General features: G+C 61.6%; 3 protein-coding genes across 6 annotated transcripts in view; 1 reads left to right on the top strand and 2 right to left on the bottom strand.

Moving 5' to 3' along the window:
* Positions 1–82: 82 nt before the first annotated feature.
* Positions 83–8,737, bottom strand: SF3A2 (splicing factor 3a subunit 2). Its single transcript, XM_075544728.1, has 9 exons — positions 8,588–8,737; positions 2,867–3,028; positions 2,488–2,559; positions 2,190–2,236; positions 1,893–2,002; positions 1,407–1,456; positions 1,166–1,306; positions 984–1,052; positions 83–864 (listed from the first exon to the last, which is right to left on the bottom strand). Exons 2-9 carry the CDS (start codon positions 2,990–2,992, stop codon positions 181–183), a joined length of 1,299 nt encoding a protein of 432 aa, XP_075400843.1. The 5' UTR covers positions 2,993–3,028; positions 8,588–8,737; the 3' UTR covers positions 83–180.
* A 120-nt stretch (positions 8,738–8,857) lies between these two features.
* PLEKHJ1 (pleckstrin homology domain containing J1) lies at positions 8,858–11,088 on the top strand. The gene is made up of 6 exons (XM_075544732.1): positions 8,858–9,247; positions 9,363–9,430; positions 9,634–9,700; positions 10,399–10,489; positions 10,590–10,653; positions 10,742–11,088. Exons 1-6 carry the CDS (start codon positions 9,154–9,156, stop codon positions 10,805–10,807), a joined length of 450 nt encoding a protein of 149 aa, XP_075400847.1. The 5' UTR covers positions 8,858–9,153; the 3' UTR covers positions 10,808–11,088.
* Positions 11,089–11,408: 320 nt separating this feature from the next.
* The window catches only part of DOT1L (DOT1 like histone lysine methyltransferase), a 46,669-nt gene continuing 38,978 nt past the window's right edge, over positions 11,409–19,099 (bottom strand). For 2 of the 4 annotated variants that reach the window (XM_075544711.1, XM_075544717.1), the window contains 6 exons: positions 18,458–18,599; positions 17,327–17,889; positions 16,958–17,163; positions 16,513–16,577; positions 15,194–16,129; positions 11,409–13,324 (listed from right to left, as the gene is read on the bottom strand). In XM_075544711.1, the coding sequence (XP_075400826.1) occupies positions 13,317–13,324; positions 15,194–16,129; positions 16,513–16,577; positions 16,958–17,163; positions 17,327–17,889; positions 18,458–18,599 (1,920 nt within the window). In that variant the 3' untranslated portion in view covers positions 11,409–13,316. Of the gene's footprint in view, positions 13,325–13,652; positions 14,747–15,187; positions 16,130–16,512; positions 16,578–16,957; positions 17,164–17,326; positions 17,890–18,457; positions 18,600–19,099 lie in introns of those variants that run through there. The other 2 variants (XM_075544715.1, XM_075544719.1) reach the window with 2 other exon arrangements.

Raw genomic sequence — 19,099 nt, 5'->3', positions numbered from 1 at the left:
CGCCAAGCGGATCCTACACTGGCCATGGGAGGGACAGCAAAGCAGCCCAGTTCTGAGCCCCACATCAGACACACCATTCCACAAGGCAACGGGAGACTTTATTGAACACCCCAGGGTCCCACACAGCTCTACAAAACCAACCACTGCTTTCTACAAACACACAGGGGCTGGGGAAGCCCCTCAGTTGCCTGGGGGAGGGGGTGGGAGACTCCCAGGGCCATCGGAGGGGAGTGGGGGCCTCAGCATCGGGGGCATGGGAGTCGGGGGGTGCACCCCAGGGTTTGAGGGGTGCACCCCAGGAGCAGGTGGGTGAACCCCAGGAGGCTGCGGGTGAACAACTGGAGCCTGAGGGTGCACCCCTGGTGCCTGGGGGTGCACTCCTGGTGCCTGGGGGTGAACTCCTGGTGCCTGGGGGTGAACTCCTGGGGCTGCTGGGTGGACACCAGGAGCAGGTGGGTGTACCCCAGGGGCCTGAGGGTGAACAGCAGGGGCAGGTGGGTGGACCCCTGGAGGCTGAGGGTGGACTCCAGCAGTTGGTGGGTGTACCCCGGGTGCTGGGGGGTGTACCCCTGGTGCTTGGGGGTGAACCCCTGAGGTTGGTGGGTGAACTACTGGGGCTGGGGGATGGACCCCAGGGGCTGGTGGAGGCATCTGGGGAGGCCCAGAGGGTGCAGGCCCCGTGGGAGGCATGGGTGGCAGAGGCAGACCTCCTGGTGGAGGTGGCGGCAGTGTCTCTGGCAGCGGTGGCCGTGGGGGCAGTCCGTTCATCAGGGGTGGTGGGGGTCGCTTCACTCCGGGAGGGCCAGCGGGGAGGCTGGGCGGTGCAGGGGGCTTTTCCATCTTGAAATGGAACTGCAGAAAGAACTAGGGGCGGGGAAGGAGGGGGAGCAGTGAGCCGCGTGCGCTCAGCGGTCCGGTACCATGTCAAGCTTTTCACCCCATGCCCACCAGGCCCAGTGTCGGGGCTTCTCAGGACAACTCACCTGCTTGGTCTCCCGGTTCCAATGGGTCCAGAACTTGCCCTCGGCTTTGTCAATCTCTCTGCTGGGCACCTGGATGGGCAGGAGGGGCCTTCAGCCAACGTGGCATGCTCACAGGGGACCAGACAAACCCCCCGAGGCCGGGGAACGGCCTCATCTCTGGGCAGACACCCTGCGCGCCTCACCTTAAAGGCAATGGTCTCATAGGGCTCGGCGGCCATCAGCAGGTACTGCCAGCGCCGGTCCGGGGGCTCAATCCGCTGCTCGTAGGCGGACATGAAGCGGTGCCGTGGCATGATGCCCTCTGCAATCTCTGGGTAGTCGATCTGGGGGTGGGGCGGGGGAACACACACACGGAGAACAGGTAGTACCTTCTTCCCAGAAGCCCCCACCCCCGCTCTGAGGAGACCTGGGGCTGGGCCTCACCTGGAAGAGCAAGCTCTGCTGGCCCATCTCTGTGTCCCTCTGCTTGGTCACTGTAAAACAAGAGTGCAGTCCAGGGGGCTGTCCTCCCAGGAGTCAAGAGCACGTGGTGGGCTGCCCCCCAACTACGCCAGGGAGGCTGGAAGCTGCCTGAGTGTGTGGGGCTGGTGCCAACCAGCACCCTACTGGTGAGACACAGGTGTGCAGGGTTTGGGGGTGGTGAGGGGCATCTCCTCATCCACCAAACTGATGCCTTCACCCCAACCCCTCCAACGAATCCCACAGGGTGCTCAGTAGCCCATGGCTGTGAGCATTGGGGGTGCCCCCACTCCAGTGCTTGAGCTAGCAAGCACCGAGACAGGTGCCGAGGACCGCAGGGAGTGGCCGTGACAGGCTGGCTGGGAGAGGCTTGGGGGCGTCAGCGCAGCGCTCAGGCCCACCAAAGGACCCATTCATGACTGGCACCAGCTGCCGCCCAGACAGACACACCTTTGTAACCAGGGCGGCCGATCTTCACAAACTTCTTCACCTCAACCTTGACCTTCTCTGGGGCGGGTTGGGCTGGGGCCTCTTTAGCCTCCTTGGCGGCCCGTCGAGCCCTGTGGGTGGGGGGACAGGACATGGCTGAAGCTGCAGCCCAGGTGACCCCAAACAAGTCACCATGTGCACCGTGGCAGAGGTAAGGAGCCCGTTCCTCTGCCTGTCGCTGGCTCCCCAGGTCTCATGACAGATACATGCCCACAAACAAGGTGATGCACCCCCTTCCCCGCCCCCTCAGCGACTCACAAGTTGGTCTGATGCTTCTTCCCCTGCGTATGTGCCAGGTAGCTGCCCTGGAGGGAGAAAAACACCATGTGGATAGGACACGGCCATCAGGGGAACCCTCCTCTCCCCGTGAGGGCCCTGTGAGAGGCAAGCAGATGCACTCATGTGCAGGAAGGGCAGACAGCCATGGCTGCAGTCTGGGATCTCGGCAGGGTGGGCACCACTCCCGCATCCCCTCCCCTGTGCTGGAAAGAACAGCGGATGGGTTTGCGCAGGGTAGGAGCTGGCGGGAGGGGCGGGGCGGGCAGTGGGCACCAACCTCATTGTTGTGCAGTGTCAGGCAGAGCTTACACTCGTAGGAGCCCAGGTGGTTCTTCATGAAATAGGGGTCCTGGAGGGGAACAAGGGGACAGGGCCTCTGTCAAGGCTGAATTCCCCGGCAGGCATCCGCATGCAGGCTGGGAGCCCCCTCGACCCTAAGCTTGTGCCACGCAAGCAGGTCCCTGGCAGGGCAGGTGGTCACCTGGACACTGCTTACTTGGCTCCTCCTCAGCAGTGCAGGGAGCCCCTGCCTCTGCTCATCCCCACCCACAGGACACAGAGGCCTCAGCCCAGGGCCAGTCTGCTGGGCAGCTTCCCTCCAACAGGCCAGGGGGCCGAGGGAAGGCGAGGGCGCCCCCTGGGGGCGGGAAACCCACCTTATTGATGTCGATGGTTTCCAGGGCCAGCTGCCGCAGGCGCTCCCTGCGGTCTCGGTTGCTCTCTGAGGAGGAGGCCACGCCCCCGCTCCCAGTCTTGCCCCCAGGACGGTGCTGGAAGTCCATGGTGGCGGTCTCGGGGTGTCAGCACACAAGAGGAAGCTGGGGGACAAGGAGGAAACACCATGAGGTTCCAGAAGGAAGCACTGCAGCCGGAGCCTGGGCTTCAGTGGGAGGCTGGGCCCCAGAATCTGCTGCAGTGGAGATGCCTGCCCCAAACTGTTCACTGTCCAGTGAACTTGGGGAGGACGTCATGCCTGCCAGCGGACACACAGTCTGCAGACCGGCTGGAAGGACAAGGCTCCAGGTCTCAAACAAGCCTTGCTTCTTCCAGGAAGCTCTCCCAGACTGCACACCCCACCTCGCCAACTCCCTCTCTGGCTGGTCAGTCCCTCTCCCCCCTCACACTTGCTTTGGTCCAGTGGTCAGTTCTGTGAAAGCACAGGAGACTCGTCCCGTGGGGCCTTCCCTTCCAGGAGCGCCCACGGAAGAAGGCATGCTCGTCAAGGTGACTCCTAAGTAGCCCCCCCACAGCGCTGTCCCTGCTTGCCAACCTGTGCCTCCTCTCTGCCGAGGGCAGCTCATGGGGCCAGGAGAGGGGTACCTTCCACCCCCCACCGCCCCACCCTAAGTGCTGTGAGGAGTCCCTCCACGATACAGAAAACCAAAGTCCTCCCAAACAGGCCGACAAGCAGTGGCAGGACGCCCGGAGCCAAGGACTCCGCCATGCTTAGACATCAAGCCACACGGGCTGCACAGGATCTCTTTAAACTGCGAAAGAGCAAAAATATCACTCTGAGGAACCAAAACCTTACTGCCACTGTTTCTGACGCACAATGAGCCAGTGGCCAACAGCCCAGACTGCGCGGCCCTGTGCCATCTTCTCCGTCGGTCTTACGTCTGAGCCCATGGTTGCAGCCACTGTGTCCGTCTCATGGGAGGCCTTCCTTTCTCTGTCCTCCACATTACCAAGCATGCTGTCCTTCTCCAGGGACTGGTTGCTCCTGACAGCGTGCCCCAGGTTCATGCGTACGTGAGGCAGTCTCCCCATCCTGCTTCCTAAGCAGCCTTCTGGCCACACAAGGATGGTTACAGGGAAAATCTGCATGGTTTTCTGGAAGTCCGCGATACTGTCACTAGTCTCTGCCAGCACCATGGTGCAAGCGCATCGATTCCTCAAGCTTCCTTATTCAACGTCCAATTTGGGTCAGGTCCACCTTAGTCCTCAAAGTAACATCCTTGCCTTTCAGTGCTCTAGAGAAGACTTGGGCAACAGATTTACCTGATGCACCACGTCTTTCTTTGATCTCTTGCCTGCTGCTGTTACCACGAGCACTGATTGTGGATCCAAGCGAGATGCAAACCTGGACAGTATCAGTATTTTCTCCACTGATCAAATTGCTGCCTGTTGGTTCTGTTGTGAGGCTTTTGATCCTGAACCGTCCCCCCTACCGAAGGCTGCGATCCTTGATCTTCTCCAGCACACGCTCCTCCTCACGGTCAGCAGGCAGCCAGCAGTCCCATTCGTCAACGACTGCGCTCCCTTCCAACGCAGAGCGAGCCTACAGTGTTTGCAAGGCTGTAGACCATCACCAGGTCAGACAGCCTCATCTTTCTCCAGAGGAGAAGGGGTGGTGGTGCTTGAACTGCTGATCTGTGGCTGCTGTCCAAGGCTGACCTGAAGTGACACCAGACCGAAGCCGTGGTGTTGTCACGTGTCTAGTAAGCACGTGCGAGCTGGGCGATGCAAAGGCAGACTGCGGAGCAGCTCGAGCATTGGTCCCGGCAATAACAAGGCACTGAGAACAGCATGCGTGCCAGAAGAACAGAGAGCAGAAACACGGGTCTGCCGCAGAGGCGAGGGTGCTAACACTTTGTCTCACGTCCTTCGGACAGGTTATCCGGAGAACCAGTCCCTAGAAAAGGACATCATGCTTGGTAAAGTAGACAGTCACAAAGAGGAAGGCTGTCAATGAGGGACTGACACAGTGGCTGCGGCCTGACAATTGTGAGATGGCACATGGCGGGGTACTGCTTCCCTGTCTGATGCAAGGCTGCGCTACAACAGCAGCAACGTGAAGGCACCTACCACCATGCCTGGTGCTCTGGTGGCGTAGCGGTCAGGAGTGGGGCTCCGGTTTGGAACCAGCAGCCACTTCTGGGAGAACGGGGGAGCTTCCTGCCCCTGCAGTGCTAGTTGTGCGGACCCAGAGTCCCTGAGAGTAGACATCGACTTGATGGCAGTGAGACCACCACCACATGATAAAGGTCTTTATGGGGGGAGGCAGGGGGACCAGAGTCAGAGCAGGAGTCACATGCCATGAACTGTGCTGACTGCTAAGCACTGGAAAAGACCAGGAAGCAGCCTCTCCCGAAGGAACCAGCTGATACCCTGGTTCCTGCGCCTTGAACTTGGCTTTAGGGCTGAGACAAGAGTTTGAGTGCCTCTCAAGTCTGCCCCTGCAGCTGAGACTGGCTCAACATCTTAGGTCTTGAACAGACACCTGGAGAAGAGGCACCTGCGGTAGGGCAACAAACCCTGCCCTCCCTCCCAAGGGAGGAAGGAACAGCTGGATCAAACCCTCCTCTGTAAAACAGAGCATCTACATACCGACAGGGTCCCTGTGAGTTGGAAGGTCTTGATGGCAGTGAGTTTACCTACCACTAGGCTTGTAAGGAAACGCCCCCACCCCCACATTACTGTACCAAGACACTACAGGAGGCCAGACATTAAGCGGCCAAATCACAACAGCCTCTCTGGAAAGTAAAAACAAGACAACTGGAACAAACACTGAATTCGAGAGCAGGGAGAGTCGAGCGGATCTCTCACAAAGGAAGTAGTAGTAGTTAGGTGCTACCGAATTGGCTCCGACCCAGATGACTGTATACACAACAGAATGAAACACCGCACGGTCCTGGCCATGCTCACAGTTTTTCCTGTGCCTGAGCACATCGATACAGCCGCTGTGTGTCCATCCATCTGCTCGAGGGCCTGCCTCCACTCTACCAAGCATGATGTGCTTCTTTAGGGACTGGTCTGTCCTGACAACGTGTCCCAAGTATGTAAGAAGTCTCACTACCCTTGCCTCTAAGAAGCGCTCTGGCCGTACGTCCAATACAGATCGGTTTGTCCTTTTGGCAGACCACGCACAAAAGAACTTGTATGAAATTCCAGACAGGGGAGGTTAAAAAAAAAAAAAGCTGACAATGAGAGCAAAGGGAGAGACTCAAGCCTCTCCCAGACAGAAGAGCAGCCACAAGAGAAAGCGCAGAAACCGGAGTAAGGTCAGTGGCCACTGCATGGACACTGCCGGCGTAAAGCAAGTCACAAGTACCTTCACAAGCTTGATAAAAAGGTCTCTCTGATACCCACGCCAACGTTTACTTCGTCCTCTGGGAGCTAAGGGGTGTGTGTGTGTGTGTATAAAAGCCATTTTCAGACAACTGAGCACTCAAACAAATGAGCACCAACTCATTTTTTTTTCAAAAGCAACCAGATGTGTCTTGAGGGGCTGAATGAAGAGATGTCATACTGCAGACGATGCCAACCCAGTGTCAATCAAATGCTGGGAGTCCAGGACAATCCCTCAACTGCAAGGATTGGCCACAAGCAGTGTTGTCAGTCGGAGGAATGAGGATGGTCCAGGACTGGGCAGTATTTTGTTCTGTACTGTAGTAAATAAGGTCACTGTGGTAAACAAGCAGCCATCTAGCTCAGAAGCAACAAAGTCCACATGGAAGAACACACCAGCCTGTGTGATCACGTGGTTCCGAAGGGATCAGTTATCAGGCATCAAAGAACAAAAATCATATCATTGGGGGCACACCTCCATGATACCATCGCTGAGGACAAACAGGTGCATAAGCAAATGTGGTAAAGAAAGCTGATGGTGCCCGGCTATCAAGAGAGACAGAGTCTGGGGTCTTAAAGGCTTGAAGGTGAACAAGCAGCCATCTAGCTCAGAAGCAACAAAGCCCACATGGAAGAAGCACACCAGCCTGTGCGATCACGAGTTATCGAAAGGAGCAGGTATAAGGCATCATCAGAACAAAAAATCTTACCATAGTGAATGGGGAGAGGGGGGAGTGTGGAGTGGAGACCCAAAGCCCATTTGTCGGCCACTGGAGATCCCCTCTGTGAGGGGAGGAGATGAGTCAGTCAGGGTGCGACGTAGCACTGATGAAGAATACAGTTTTCCTCCAGTTCCTAAATGCTTCCTCCCCCCAACTACCATGATCCGAATTCTACCTTGCAAGTCTGGATAGAGCAGAGGTTGTACACTGGTGCACATAGGAGCTGGAGGCACAGGGAATCCAGGGCAGATGATACCTTCAGGACCAGGGGTGTGAGGGGCGATACTGGGAGGGTAGAGGGTGAGTGGGTTGGAAAGAGGGAACTGATTACAAGGATCCACATGTGACCTCCTCCCTGGGTGACGGACAACAGAAAAGGGGGTGAAGGGAGACGTCGGACAGGGCAAGATATGACAAAATAATTTATAAATTATCAAGGGCTCATGAGGGAGGTGGCAGCGGGGAGGGAGGGGAAAAAAAGAGGGCCTGATGCAAAGGGCTTAAGTGGAGAGTGAATGCTTTGAAAGTGATGAGGGCAAAGAATGTACAGATGTGCTTTATTCAATTGATGCATGTATGGATTGTGATGAGTTGTATGAGCACCTAATAAAAACGTTTAAAAAATATAAAGGAGCATCAACTCTGTCTTAGAAGCGCAGCCAGGGTACCCCCTAAGACACCATGCTTGGTAAAAGCGGAGGGTCCGGGGTCAGAGAAGACGACCTTCAGGAAGGACCGAAGAAAAAGAAGCCGGGCTGGCAGACACAGTGGCTGCAATAATGGGCTCAACTTATGAGGACGGTGCAGGGAGGGGCGGTTTCCCTTTTGCTGAACTCGGGTCGCCAGCAGTCGGGACCGGCTTGACGGAGCCTAACTGCGGACGAGGGAGAAAGCGGGGCGCACAGGTTTGTGGGACTACGAGGCCACGGTTAGCTTCGAGAGGCAGGAGGATACGAGAGGGGCGGGGCGTTTGAACACACCCCGTGGCCTCGCCAACTCGGGATGCCATCAGAGGGGGCTCGGGGGGTGGAGAAAACGAACCCCCACCTCACGCGGCGAATGCAACCGGTTCGGCTTCCTTTGTGAGACTCTGCGTCGCGTTCTGGTTTCACACTTGCTCAACCAGGAGCCCTCTCTGTCCCTTCTCTTTTCATGAAAGGGTCTCTGGGGTTCTCTGCTCGAGAGCCCCCCTCCCCCAAGAGTAAAACTTCGCCTGTAACCAGTTACCGCCGACCGCCCCCCCTCCGTTACAGTGAAGGAAACGGAAGCGGTCTTCCGTGACCCACTCTCCGCGCCCCCGGCCTGGCCCGGCTCCCGCAGATCTTCCTCAGGGGCGGCTTCGAGGGCACGGGGAGTGTCCGCTGGCCCGCCTCGGGCCGGACCCCCGCCGGGGAGAGCAGGGAGCCCGGATGACGTGGGTGCAGAAGGCCGGACGGGCGCCGGGCGGGAGGAACGCCACGAAGCCGCGCGCTCGACCCGCAGACCCCGCGGCCTGTCACAGGGATTGCCTTGGCGCGTCCGTCCCCTCCCGGGCGAATCTGGGCCCTCGGCGGCCGCCCGGCTCGCCGTGACCAGCCAGCTACTCACCTACAAGAGCCGCCGCCGCCACTCCGCTCCGCGCGCCCGCGTCGCAGAACTACAAACTACTTCCGGGGCAAACGGAGCCAGGCCTCCAGTGTACGCATGCGTGGGCCGCCCGGTGGCGCGGATAAGAATTGCCTGGGGCGGGAGCGAAAGGAGGCGGGCCTCCGAGTGCGCGCGTGCGCACAACGCCGCGAACGACCTCTTCTTTCGCTCCCACCGGCGCGGGATTTGCTCTCGCGAGAACCGTGGTCCGGGACTGACCCGCGAACGTTTGCTTGCGCCAATCCCTTGTTTAATTAAAGGTCGCCACCAATCTTGGTGGTGGTTTTTGACTTTTGCTTTCACCCCGAGTCCAATGATTTTGGTAGTGACTGTTCGTTTGCCTCAGTTATCGCCGGGACACCAGCGGGCTGCACCCCTGCACGGGATAACCAGCCCGGGGCACTGCGCAGGCGCACTGGCTGTGCCAGCGCTTCCTGGGTGACACGCTGAGACTTTTTTGGCGTCGTTAGGGACGGCGGCCGGGAGGGCGGCGGCCGGGCGTCCGCGTTCTCCCGCCCGGCGGCACCATGCGCTACAACGAGAAGGAGCTACAGGCGCTCTCCCGGCAGCCGGCTGATATGGCTGCCGAGCTGGGCATGCGGGTCCCCAAGAAGGGCAGCGGTGAGCGGGACCCCCCCCGGGAGGTGGGACGGGCGGCTTCCGGGTCTCGGGGGCCCGGGTCCGGGAGCGGCAGAGGCTCCTGGCCGCGCACCCTGAGTCCACTCTGCGCCCGCAGTGGTGAAGCGGCGGGTGATAAAGCTGGTGGCTAATTTCCTCTTCTACTTCCGGACGCACGAGGCCGAGGTAGGGGCGCTTCCCCGAGCAGGGCGAGGGCCAAGGGAAGGGGCTTCGGGGTGCTGCACTTGACCCCCTTTAAGCCCGGAGCCGGGCACTGGTACTGCCCTCCCGGGACCCGCCTCCTAACCGGGGAGGAGAACGAGGCCAGGGAGGCGGCGGGCACCCAGGGGAGAGGCTAACTGGCACCACCATCCTTCGTCTGCCTCCAGCCCATCGGAGCCTTGTTACTGGAGCACTGCCGAGTCACCCGGGAGGAACCCAGCGCCTTCTCCATCAGTGAGTGGGGCTGGGGGCACGAACAACCAGGTCCTCCCCGTCTCGGACCTCCCCGGGGCGCCTGAGGCTCCAACTGTCTCCCCAGTCCGGCGCCACTGCGCCCCAGGAACAAGAGATCATTGTCCCTGGCAGCTCAAGGCCAGGCCCTCCGGCGGCCGCACACCTGTCCACCTGCCAAGGCCAGTGCCAGCAGGGCACCTCCCCAGCGGCCTTGCCCCAGACTTTGCCTTCCAGGCTGGGCCAGGCTGGACTCAGGGATAGTGGGTGGGCAGGTGGCGTCGGAAGAACTGCCGCCCAGCGCTTGAGCATTATTCTCTAGGCATGCTTCCCTTCTACCACTAGGCCCCACACTCCTCTGAGCCAACGGGCCACTTTCGCGAGGATGGTGGCCCTCAGCGCCTGGCAGGTGCGCCCCGCCGGCTCTGCGTGGTTGCAGGGGGTGTGGAGGGGCCCTAACTGCCTGGAGGTGTTGGAGTAGGCGCTCCAGAGTGGAGGGCCCATGAGCAAGGCAGTGAGGTGTCGCTGCTGGGGTCCCAAAATGCATGCATTAGTGAAGGCTGCTGTGGGGGCTGTCTTGCGTCCCTTAAGTGGTGGGTTGGTGGCACAGGGGCAGGACTTGGGAAGGAGGCAGGTGTGGGCAGTGCTGGTAGGCACCAGGGCCTTCGGTATGGTAGGATGGGCTGCTCCCTTCCCCACAGGCTTCGTGGAGGACATGGAGAGGAAGTACCGCTTCGAGTGCTGCAGCGAGGAGCAGTGTCAGGAGTGGATCACAGCCCTAAGCAGGGCCAGGTGGGGAGCAGGGTGCCGTGGGGTGTGTGTGCGCGCGCGCATGCAGAATCCTCGGGGAACCTGGGATGGAGCACCCTGCTCAGGTCTTCTGTCTCCCCAGCTACGAGTTTATGAGGCGGAGCCTGGTCTTCTACAGGACTGAGATCCAGAAGATGACAGGCAAGGTGAATGCAGGTGGGTGGGTGGGTGACCAGCTCCTTGCCCTGGGGCCTGGAGCTCACCCCATCTCTGCCCTCCCCCACCTCTTTCCAGGACCCCCTGGAGCAGCTGGGCATCTCCGAAGAGGCCCGGTTCCAGCTGAGCAGTTTGAAGGCATGAGCCTGGCCAAGAGGCCCCTCCTTGGGGTGCAGGGCTGGCTGCTTAAGGGGGCCATGTATGGCAGCTGGCTAGCAGCACACACCTCCGGGAGCCCGCCTCCCCAGCAGCCCTCCTGGAGTGGCAGGGCATTTCTCAGCGGCGGCTGAATGTAGACTGAAGCTGTGAAGGGCACCAGGGCTGCGCCCGCCTGAACACTCCCCTGCTACTGGGCAAGGTGACACAGGCAGGGCTTTCCCCTGTGGGCCTCCTGATGAAATAAACGGACCTCTTTCCTTCCACCACCACTGGGCAGTGTGCTGATTGCGGGGGCCAACCGGCTTCCTCCTGGACAGGGGCATTGCCACAGGCAGATAAGGTGGGGTAAAGAAACACCCCCATTATCTACTAAAAGGGGAAGGGGCTTTCATGCTTGAATTCCAGAGCCATTTCCCAATAAACTCCCTTTCACTGAGGCAGAGAGATCAGCTGATTGCCCACCCCCTCCGCATCTACAGTACTCAGACATGAGACAGTCCCATTGGGTTAGCTAGTCAAATCAGTAGTCTGTCCGGGGGGAGGGAGAAACCCAGAGCCACAACACAAGGAACATGCCTGTAGCCAGTTCAGTGGAAACCAATTATGTTTATTGCAGCGTCTAGAGGTGGCCAAGCAGTGCGGGGAGGCCGACAGCCAGGGGGCGCCAGCCAAGCTCTGGGTCGGGCGCAGGCAGACCAAAGCTGCTGTTCCCTCACAAGGGAACATAGATGAGCAAACTCTCCCTCCGGAGGCTGAGCAGAGGGCAGCCCTTCGGTGCAGATAAATATGGATGCAGCAACCTTAAATATGCCACAATTCACGGTGGGGCACTATCCCCGGGGGGCTGTCTCCCAGGGCAGGGTGTGGGAGGGGTGGGGCACACAGGGCCAGGCAGCGGGAGGTCGACTGTCAATTCCTGAGCAAGAGCAACTTCACACCCAACTCGGTCCCCCCCTAGCTGCCTCTGAGCCAGCAGCAGCCCCAGTCCAGCCAGCGGCCAGCATCCCCACAGCACCTCCCCCCCAGCCCCATCCAGGAGAAGTGTCAAGAATCTAGTGTCTCGTGCAGCCCCCATGGCACCTGTGGCTCCCGGTGGGGTGCACAGTGGGTGGAGTCTTAGGCTGGGGTGAGCCCGGCAGGGTGGTGCCCTTGGACTGGAGTGGCCAGGAGGTGAGCACCAACATGGGGGTTGGGAGGGGACACTGAAAAGGGCGGTTTAGAAACGGGACAAGAGCACCATCTGCAAACCCATGACTACTGCTGGAGCACACTGCCCACCGCCCGGGAAATCAGGGGTGAGCACAAGGCAGAACCTCAGGCTGGAGCCTCACCCCTCACTGGCACAGGCAAACAGCAACGATGGGAAGCTGCCTTCCCACAGACTGGGATTAGAGGGGAGGGGGGGGTCCCAAAGGGTCAAGGTCAGGGGAAGCACCGGGGACAGCCCACTCCCGAGCACCAACGAGACACAGCTGCCACTGAGTGGGAGCCTTGAGCCCAGGTCAGGCAGGGTCCGGGGGAGGGAGCACCCCGTCCTACACACATGCCCAGCTTCTGGTCGGCTGGCTCCCTCCCGAGTGGCTGGGCCCTGCGATCTGTGCACGTGAATAAGGAGGTGCCTTCCCCTCCCTCACCTCACTTCTCTTCCTGTACTTTCTCTCTTTAAAGTTTACTGTGCGTTATACAATCTAAAAATAAATGAAGTTGAGTCTATGAAATTTATAAACTTTTCACCATCTCTGTAAAATACTGTCACGGTCATCGTGACTCTCTTCTGTACACACAGGCCCTGGGCCCTGCCCCGCTCACTAGCAGCGCCCGGCAGCAACGTGCCCAGACAGCCCAGGGCCCCAGAGTAAATGCACTTGTTACATGGGCCCCGGCCACCCACTGCCTGCCCCACCTCACTGCCCCGAGCCCGATCTCGTCTGGACAGCATTCACAGTGACGGGATGGGAAGGCCTTGGGGCCCCACGAGGTGGGTCTGACACTCGGGCAAGGAGGCCCCTCCTTCCGGAGGGACACGCGCCAGCAAGCCTTTGGTGCGTGGACAGCACGACTGGCGACAGCTTGGGGAGCGAGCGCGGGTGGTTGGCCTCCGGAGTCAGCACCAGGAGGGAGCGGGCAGCGGCACAGCCTGGGGACAAGATAGCACCGGGCCAGGCGGGCACCGCAGCGCAGGGCCTTCCACGGGCGTTTTCAGAGGCGTCTTCCACGCGGAGGCCCGTCTTAGCGTCGCCTCGGGTGACTTCGGTGGAATAAAATAGGTCAGTTGCTTTAACTTTAAAAAAAAAAAGAAGATAAATACTTTATCTAAAACTATCAACGCGCACGCGGGAGCTGCTCCCGGGCCACAGCGCACGGCGGGTTCACAGTAGCTTCTCCGTCTTGTCGCCTCCGAGGTCCAGTGGTGGCCCTGCGGCCGCAAGCCCCAGGGCAGCACACGCGTTGGTCCACGCCGTCCTTGCATAGTCATGCGGCTGAGGTAGAAGTCCTAGTTACCTGTGGGGCAGGCAGCAGGAGAGAGAACACACGTGAGCAGGTGTCAGGCCCCAGCCGGCGGGGCCACAGTCCCGCAGAAACCACGGCGTACACGCAGCCCCCTTCCTTGTTAGCCACGCTGGCAGGGCAAGCACCCAGGGCCTGGTCCACACAGGCCCCCCCTATCCAGAGCCCAGCAGCCAAACGGTGACGCAGATAGCACCCCTCTATGGGCAAAGCCAAGTTCTGGTCATGTGCTGGCCCAGAGCCCTGGTGGTCACCCCGAGCCTCCTCAAGGCCCCCCTACCAAGCCAGCTGGTGCCCACCTCTCAGCTTTGGGCCCCCACCCCACCCCCCACAGGTTCATCTAGGTCCCATGGGCACAAGGTCATAAGCGGTGACCCCGTAGGCCCTCTGCATGGCCAATATCAGACTCAGTATCCACTGCCATCTGTCCCTGAAGGCCAGGGGTGCCTGCTACTCCCCGGGCCTTCTGTGCCCTGTGCCCATTTCTCGGGCCCAGCAGTCCCCGCGGCTCCAGGAACCCAAATGCATGAGCCAAATCCTCAGACCACACAAGGCACACACGCCAGCAGCTGGCACACCCCAGAGCACCCACGCTGGTCACAAAACCTGTCTCCTTCCGTGCTCTTCCCCCCACCCTGTGCCTTCTGCAGCTTCCTCGGTGCCTCGGGATGGACGGCTAAGCAGAACGGTCCCCTTCCTTCCCCCCGTGGCCCGCCTGTGCCCTGCGGAGGGGGCCAGTGGAGGCCTGGCTCTGGCCTTACCTTACACAATACGAACGGCTAGCTAAGCAAGCTCTTTATCGCGGCTTAACCCCCGAAAGGTGCGCGGCATAAGGAGGCGGCATGCCAAGGGACACCCAGACCGCGGCGGGCGTGGCGGGGCGGGCCTGCGGAGGGACGGGTGCAGCCGGGGCCAGGGCCAGCCGGGGCAGAGGCTGGCGGTGGACAGTGAGGGAGGGGCGGGCAGCCTTGTGCGGCAGGGCAGCGAGCTTGAAGGACAAAGAGGCGTTAGTGGGTGGCAGGGAGGCGGCCGAGGAGCGGGGCAAGAAAGCATGGTTAGCGGGGAGCGCCGTGAGGCCCTGCAGCAGCACAGGCTCTGAGCTAGGCGCCAGCAGCGGTGGGGGAGGAGGCAAGGAAGTGTTAGGCAGAGCGGGGGCCAGGCCGGGCTGCGCAGGAGCGGGAGCAGAAGCAGGAGCGGCGGGGGGAGGCGGGGGAGGCCGGCCCAGGTGTGCAGCAGGAGGCAGCAGGGACTGCCTGGTCTCGACAGAGGACGGGGCCTGAAAGGAAGCGGGGGAGGCGCTGACCACCGCCTGTAGCGGGGCCAAGCCCAGAGTGGCGCTGCCACAGGCGGCCCCGCCGCCGAGACCGGCTCCGAGGGGATGCGAAGAGGCAGAAGGCACCGCGTGGTTAAAGACACCTGCGGACAGGAGAGAGAGAGGCAGCTTCAACGCAGGGCCGCACAGCAAGCAGAGGGCGGCGGCTGGGCAGCACCTGTGTGGGTCAGAGCAGACAGAGCAGCAAGCAGCAGCCAGAACCTACTTACCTGCAGCTCCAGGACACGCTCCTTGCCTGGCCTACCCGCCCTGACACCCTCAGCTGGGGGCCACTGCAGCCCCCGGCTCCCTGCAGCTTCAGACCACTCACTCTCAGCCAGAGCCCCTCCAAGGGGAGGCCTTGCCTGCCCGGCCTGACCAGTGTGGGTGCCGCTCACATGGCCCCACCTCTCCCCAGGAGGGTGCTGGAAAGGAGCAGCGCAGTGGGTGGCGGTCCCGTCCAAGGTGGGTGGCGTCCCGGCTGGCGCTTGAGGGGGCCCCGGGCCAGCTGCTGGCCAGGAGACGCCGTCGGCCAAGGGTGCCACGCATACCTCCAACAGTTCCGCCTGTGACTCCGGAAGAGAAGGTGGCCATGGTGTGCGAGTTGGTGAGCCTGGTGGCCGCAGACGACACATGCACCAGGCCCGCGGCGGCCGGCACAGCACTGAACAGGGACTGCAGCACAGACGAGCTGGCCACCGAGCCCAGGTTGGCCTGCAGTGACATTGGGCCCAGGGTAAACTGCGTGCCAGGAGTGAAGGTGCCCAGGAAGGGGCGGTGTGCCTGGGCAGAGGGCGCGTGGCTGCCTGTGGAGGGTGCTGCCGGGGCCAGGCCCGGGCCATTGAGCAGGCCCCCGGGGGACACGGCGGTGGCCGAGATGAAGAGGTTGTGGCCATGGGTGAAGTCGAGTTCGCGGTCCCGGCCTCGGCTTGCCTTCGCCCCGGGCGGAAGTGCAGCTTTGTCTGAAGCCCCAGCCAGCTCGCCGGTCTCACGGGCCTTGCTGGCCTCGCACTTCAGGCTGCCCAACCCATCCGGTGGCCGCTTGCTCAGGAAAGGGTTGGCTTCGGGGCCACCAGTCTCCTTGCCCCGCTGGGAGGGGAAGCCCAACCCGGCCACCTCGGGGGCCTTGTGGGCGAGAGAAGCACCGTCGCTGAAGCTGTGTAAACTGAGGTCGGCAGCCAGGGCCCCGCCCAGGGCGAACCCATTGGGGGGGTTGGTGCTAGGGCTGGGCCCGTCCACCCCAGCCAGGGAAGCTGGGAAGCCCTTCCGGGGATGCGTGGTCCCCTTGGCATCAGGGGCAGTGGCTTCCTCCAGGGTGGGCCGGAAGGCAAACAGGGAGCCGGGGCCGAGCACAGAGCTAGCCTGCAGGGGGCTGTCGGCCGCCTTGGCCAGACCCAGGTCCGAGATGGGGGAGAAGGTGGACTTCCACTTGCTGCTGTTGACTGGCTCTCCAACTGGTGTTGGCTTCCGGCTGCCCAAGCTACCACCTGGTGGGAAGGAGGGCATAGGCCTTTGAGGCCTAGCCAGCGCCACCCAGAAGTCGCGATGCTCGTATCACTCGGCACTAGGGGTGGGGGTGGGGGAAAGGCCAAGTGGCAGGCCTTGAATGTGGGCAGGGAGGTTCAGGACAGGGGTGCCTGGATGGAACAAGCAGATACAGGGCAGGCAACACCAGAGGCTCTGGGGTTGGACACCTCTAGGTGGCCCCTGCTCTGCCAGGGTAAGAGCCAGCCCACACAGCCCTGCCACACTCAAAGGAGGTCCTAGAAGCCCATTGTGGCTCCGGGGCAGGATGGATGGGGCTGAGCCCCACAGGCCCAGGGCAGGGGCATCCAAGGGTACGGATGGCCAGGCACCACACAATGCTCACCATTCTCCAAGGTTTTCGGGGGAGATTTGCTTTCTAAAGAGATGGTCGCAATTTTTCTCTCAATCCTACGAAAGGAGAGAAAGGTTATCCCCATTTCGAACCGTGCTGCATGCCTGCCAATGAGCAGCACCCAAGAAGCCCGCCCACCTTTGTCCCCATGAGCCAGTCGGAGACACCACCATGTGACCCTCTACCAGGTTAGGGCAGGTTGCCTGCCCCGGGAAGTACGGGCGGGAGGCAGGGGACACGAGTACAGTTTCTCTGGCCCTGGCCTACCTTCCTGGGAGCTGCCTTGGAACGCAAAGGGGGAACTGCTCCAGGGACCCTCACTCCAGGTCAGGGGTAGGGACAGGTGCAAGCAGGGGGTTCTGTGGGGGGGCTGGGTCCTCACAGAGCTGCAGGGCACCCTCCTTCCCACCCAGGGTGGTGGCTGAGCCCTGCTTGCCTGGCACTGCCAGGCTCGTCCTCCGAGCCCGGCTCCTCGTCGGATGTCAGCGGGGAGTAGTGGGCCCCGCTGCTCGGGCCCAGCGGCCTCTCTTTCTTGAGTACAGGTGGCTGGTCGGGGTCCTGGCAGGGGGCCGGCGAGCTCTTCAGGGAATGCTCGGGGGAGGAGATGGCTGTGATGGCCAGGGGCTGGTTGATGTTGCTGACCTGAGAGGAAGGGCAGGCAGTGGCTTGCCTGGCAGCAGGGAGCCCCCGAGGGCCTGCCCACCAGTGTCCAGGGCTACTTTACTCAGACCCTGGTTGCCTCCCTTCCCTCCCACATCCACTCTGAACTCCACCCCCCCACCCAAGATCTGCCCACGCCACTCACCATGGAGTTGAGATTCAGGGGGGACCCTGAGGACTGTGTGAAGAGCCCAGCAACGGAGGAGGGGGCCCGGCGCTTGGGGGACACGGCGGAGCTCAGACTGGGAGTGCCAGTTGACGAGCGCTTCCTGCGACCCCGCTTGCGGCTGTCCTGCCCATGGCCCTGCCCACTTTCCCCACGGCCGGTGGCCAGGGGGCTATGCCTGCTGGAGGGCGAGGGCCGGGCACCGCCTGTGCCGGCCACCACGGTAAAGACAATCCTGCGCTTGGCCTCACTCTCCGGGTCAGAGAAGCCTGTGTCGCCGGTGGCATCCGTGAGCAGGCCCTGGGGAGGGCCCCCGAGCCGGGGGCTTGCTGTGAGCTGGTGGGCAGGGGAGGCCGGGCCGGAGCCTCGGGCCTGGGCCAACAGGGAGGGGTGCTGCGGGGTGGAGCTGCGTGAGCTCATGGTGGCGAACAGGCTGCCGGAGCCCGAGGACTCATCGAACGTGGCGGGCTCGGGCGCTGACACCAGGGGTGCAGGGCTGCCTGCCAGGGCCCCGCTGACAGCCACCGCGCCTGCGCAGAAGCCTGTGAGAGGGACAAGTGGCTTGGTCAAGATTTGTTTAAGCAGAATGTTCCGCGCCGCGCGGTGGGGCTGGTGCCTCAACAACAGTGCAGCTCAGGGGTCAGCGCGGACCGCAGACATGGCGGTGAAAGCGAGCCATACAGCGCGGGGACAGGGGCAGAGCCAGTAAATGAGAGGGGCTCTGTGCACCCTAGTGTGCAGCTGTGGTCTTGAAGCAGTGGTTCTCAACCTTCCTAATGCCAAGACCCTTTCATACAGTTCCTCATGTGGTGGTGCCCCTCCCCAACGATAACATTACTTTCGTTGCAACTTCATAACTGTCATTCTGCTACTGTGATGACTCGGGTAACCCCTGTGAAAGGCTCATTCGACTCCAAAAGGGGTCACGACCAACTGGTTGAGAGAACCACTGTCCTAGAGGCAAGCTCTTCGTGGGAGAGTGGGGAGCGGGGGTGGAAACAGCGCCGGCTAAGGAGAGGGGCTCTGTGCATTGGGGCATGTCCATCACATTGATCCCAGAGGCTCCAGAGGCCACAGTCTTCGCAGAGCCAGGGCAGGAGCAGAGCCTACCTGCAGCAGCCAGTCCCAGGCCTCTGCTTGTGGCCGCGCTGCTCGCGGCACCATGGGCATTAGCACCAATCTGCTTGTCAAAGGTGGAAGCGTCTCGGCTCAGGTGCACGGGGCTGGGTGTGTTCCTCTGTTGGGGGAGAGCCTGGGCGTCACACCAAGGGGGGTGGATGTTGGGTAGATGCAGGCCCAATGGGAGGCCCAGGGGAGGGAGGCTGCTAGAGGCCTGAGTGGCCGGAGATGAGCTCTGCGGTTTCTCAGGGGTCTGGACGTGAGGGCTGGCCCCAGGAGGTTCTGAGCAGGCAGACCACTTGCTCTGGCCAAGAGGCGTGGCAGAGTGGAGAGGAGTTGGGGTGTGTGTGTGGTGAGGAAGTAGCAAGTGTGCAAGTCTGTGTGTGCAAGTGCGCGTGGAGATGTGCAGGCCACAGCGGGAGGTAGGGTAGGGGTGGAGGGTGCCGGACAGGAGGCTCTCCTCAGGCGCAGAGGGGGCTACACACCCAGTCATTCTGGGGACCACCCCCGCCCCCACTTAACCCCACACGCCCTAGCACCATGTTTGCCTCAGCAGAATGGGCTTCAGTGAGGGAGGGGAGCTTCTGAGAGGGGCTCGGGCCCAGGAGGGAAAGGCCCATCAGGGTGAAGGGT

This window comes from Tenrec ecaudatus, chromosome 1, assembly GCF_050624435.1.
Source record: "Tenrec ecaudatus isolate mTenEca1 chromosome 1, mTenEca1.hap1, whole genome shotgun sequence".
Classification (NCBI taxonomy): Eukaryota; Metazoa; Chordata; class Mammalia; order Afrosoricida; family Tenrecidae; genus Tenrec; species Tenrec ecaudatus.
The sequence above is the reverse complement of the archived record's forward strand: the minus strand, read 5'-3'. Positions and strand labels throughout refer to the sequence as shown.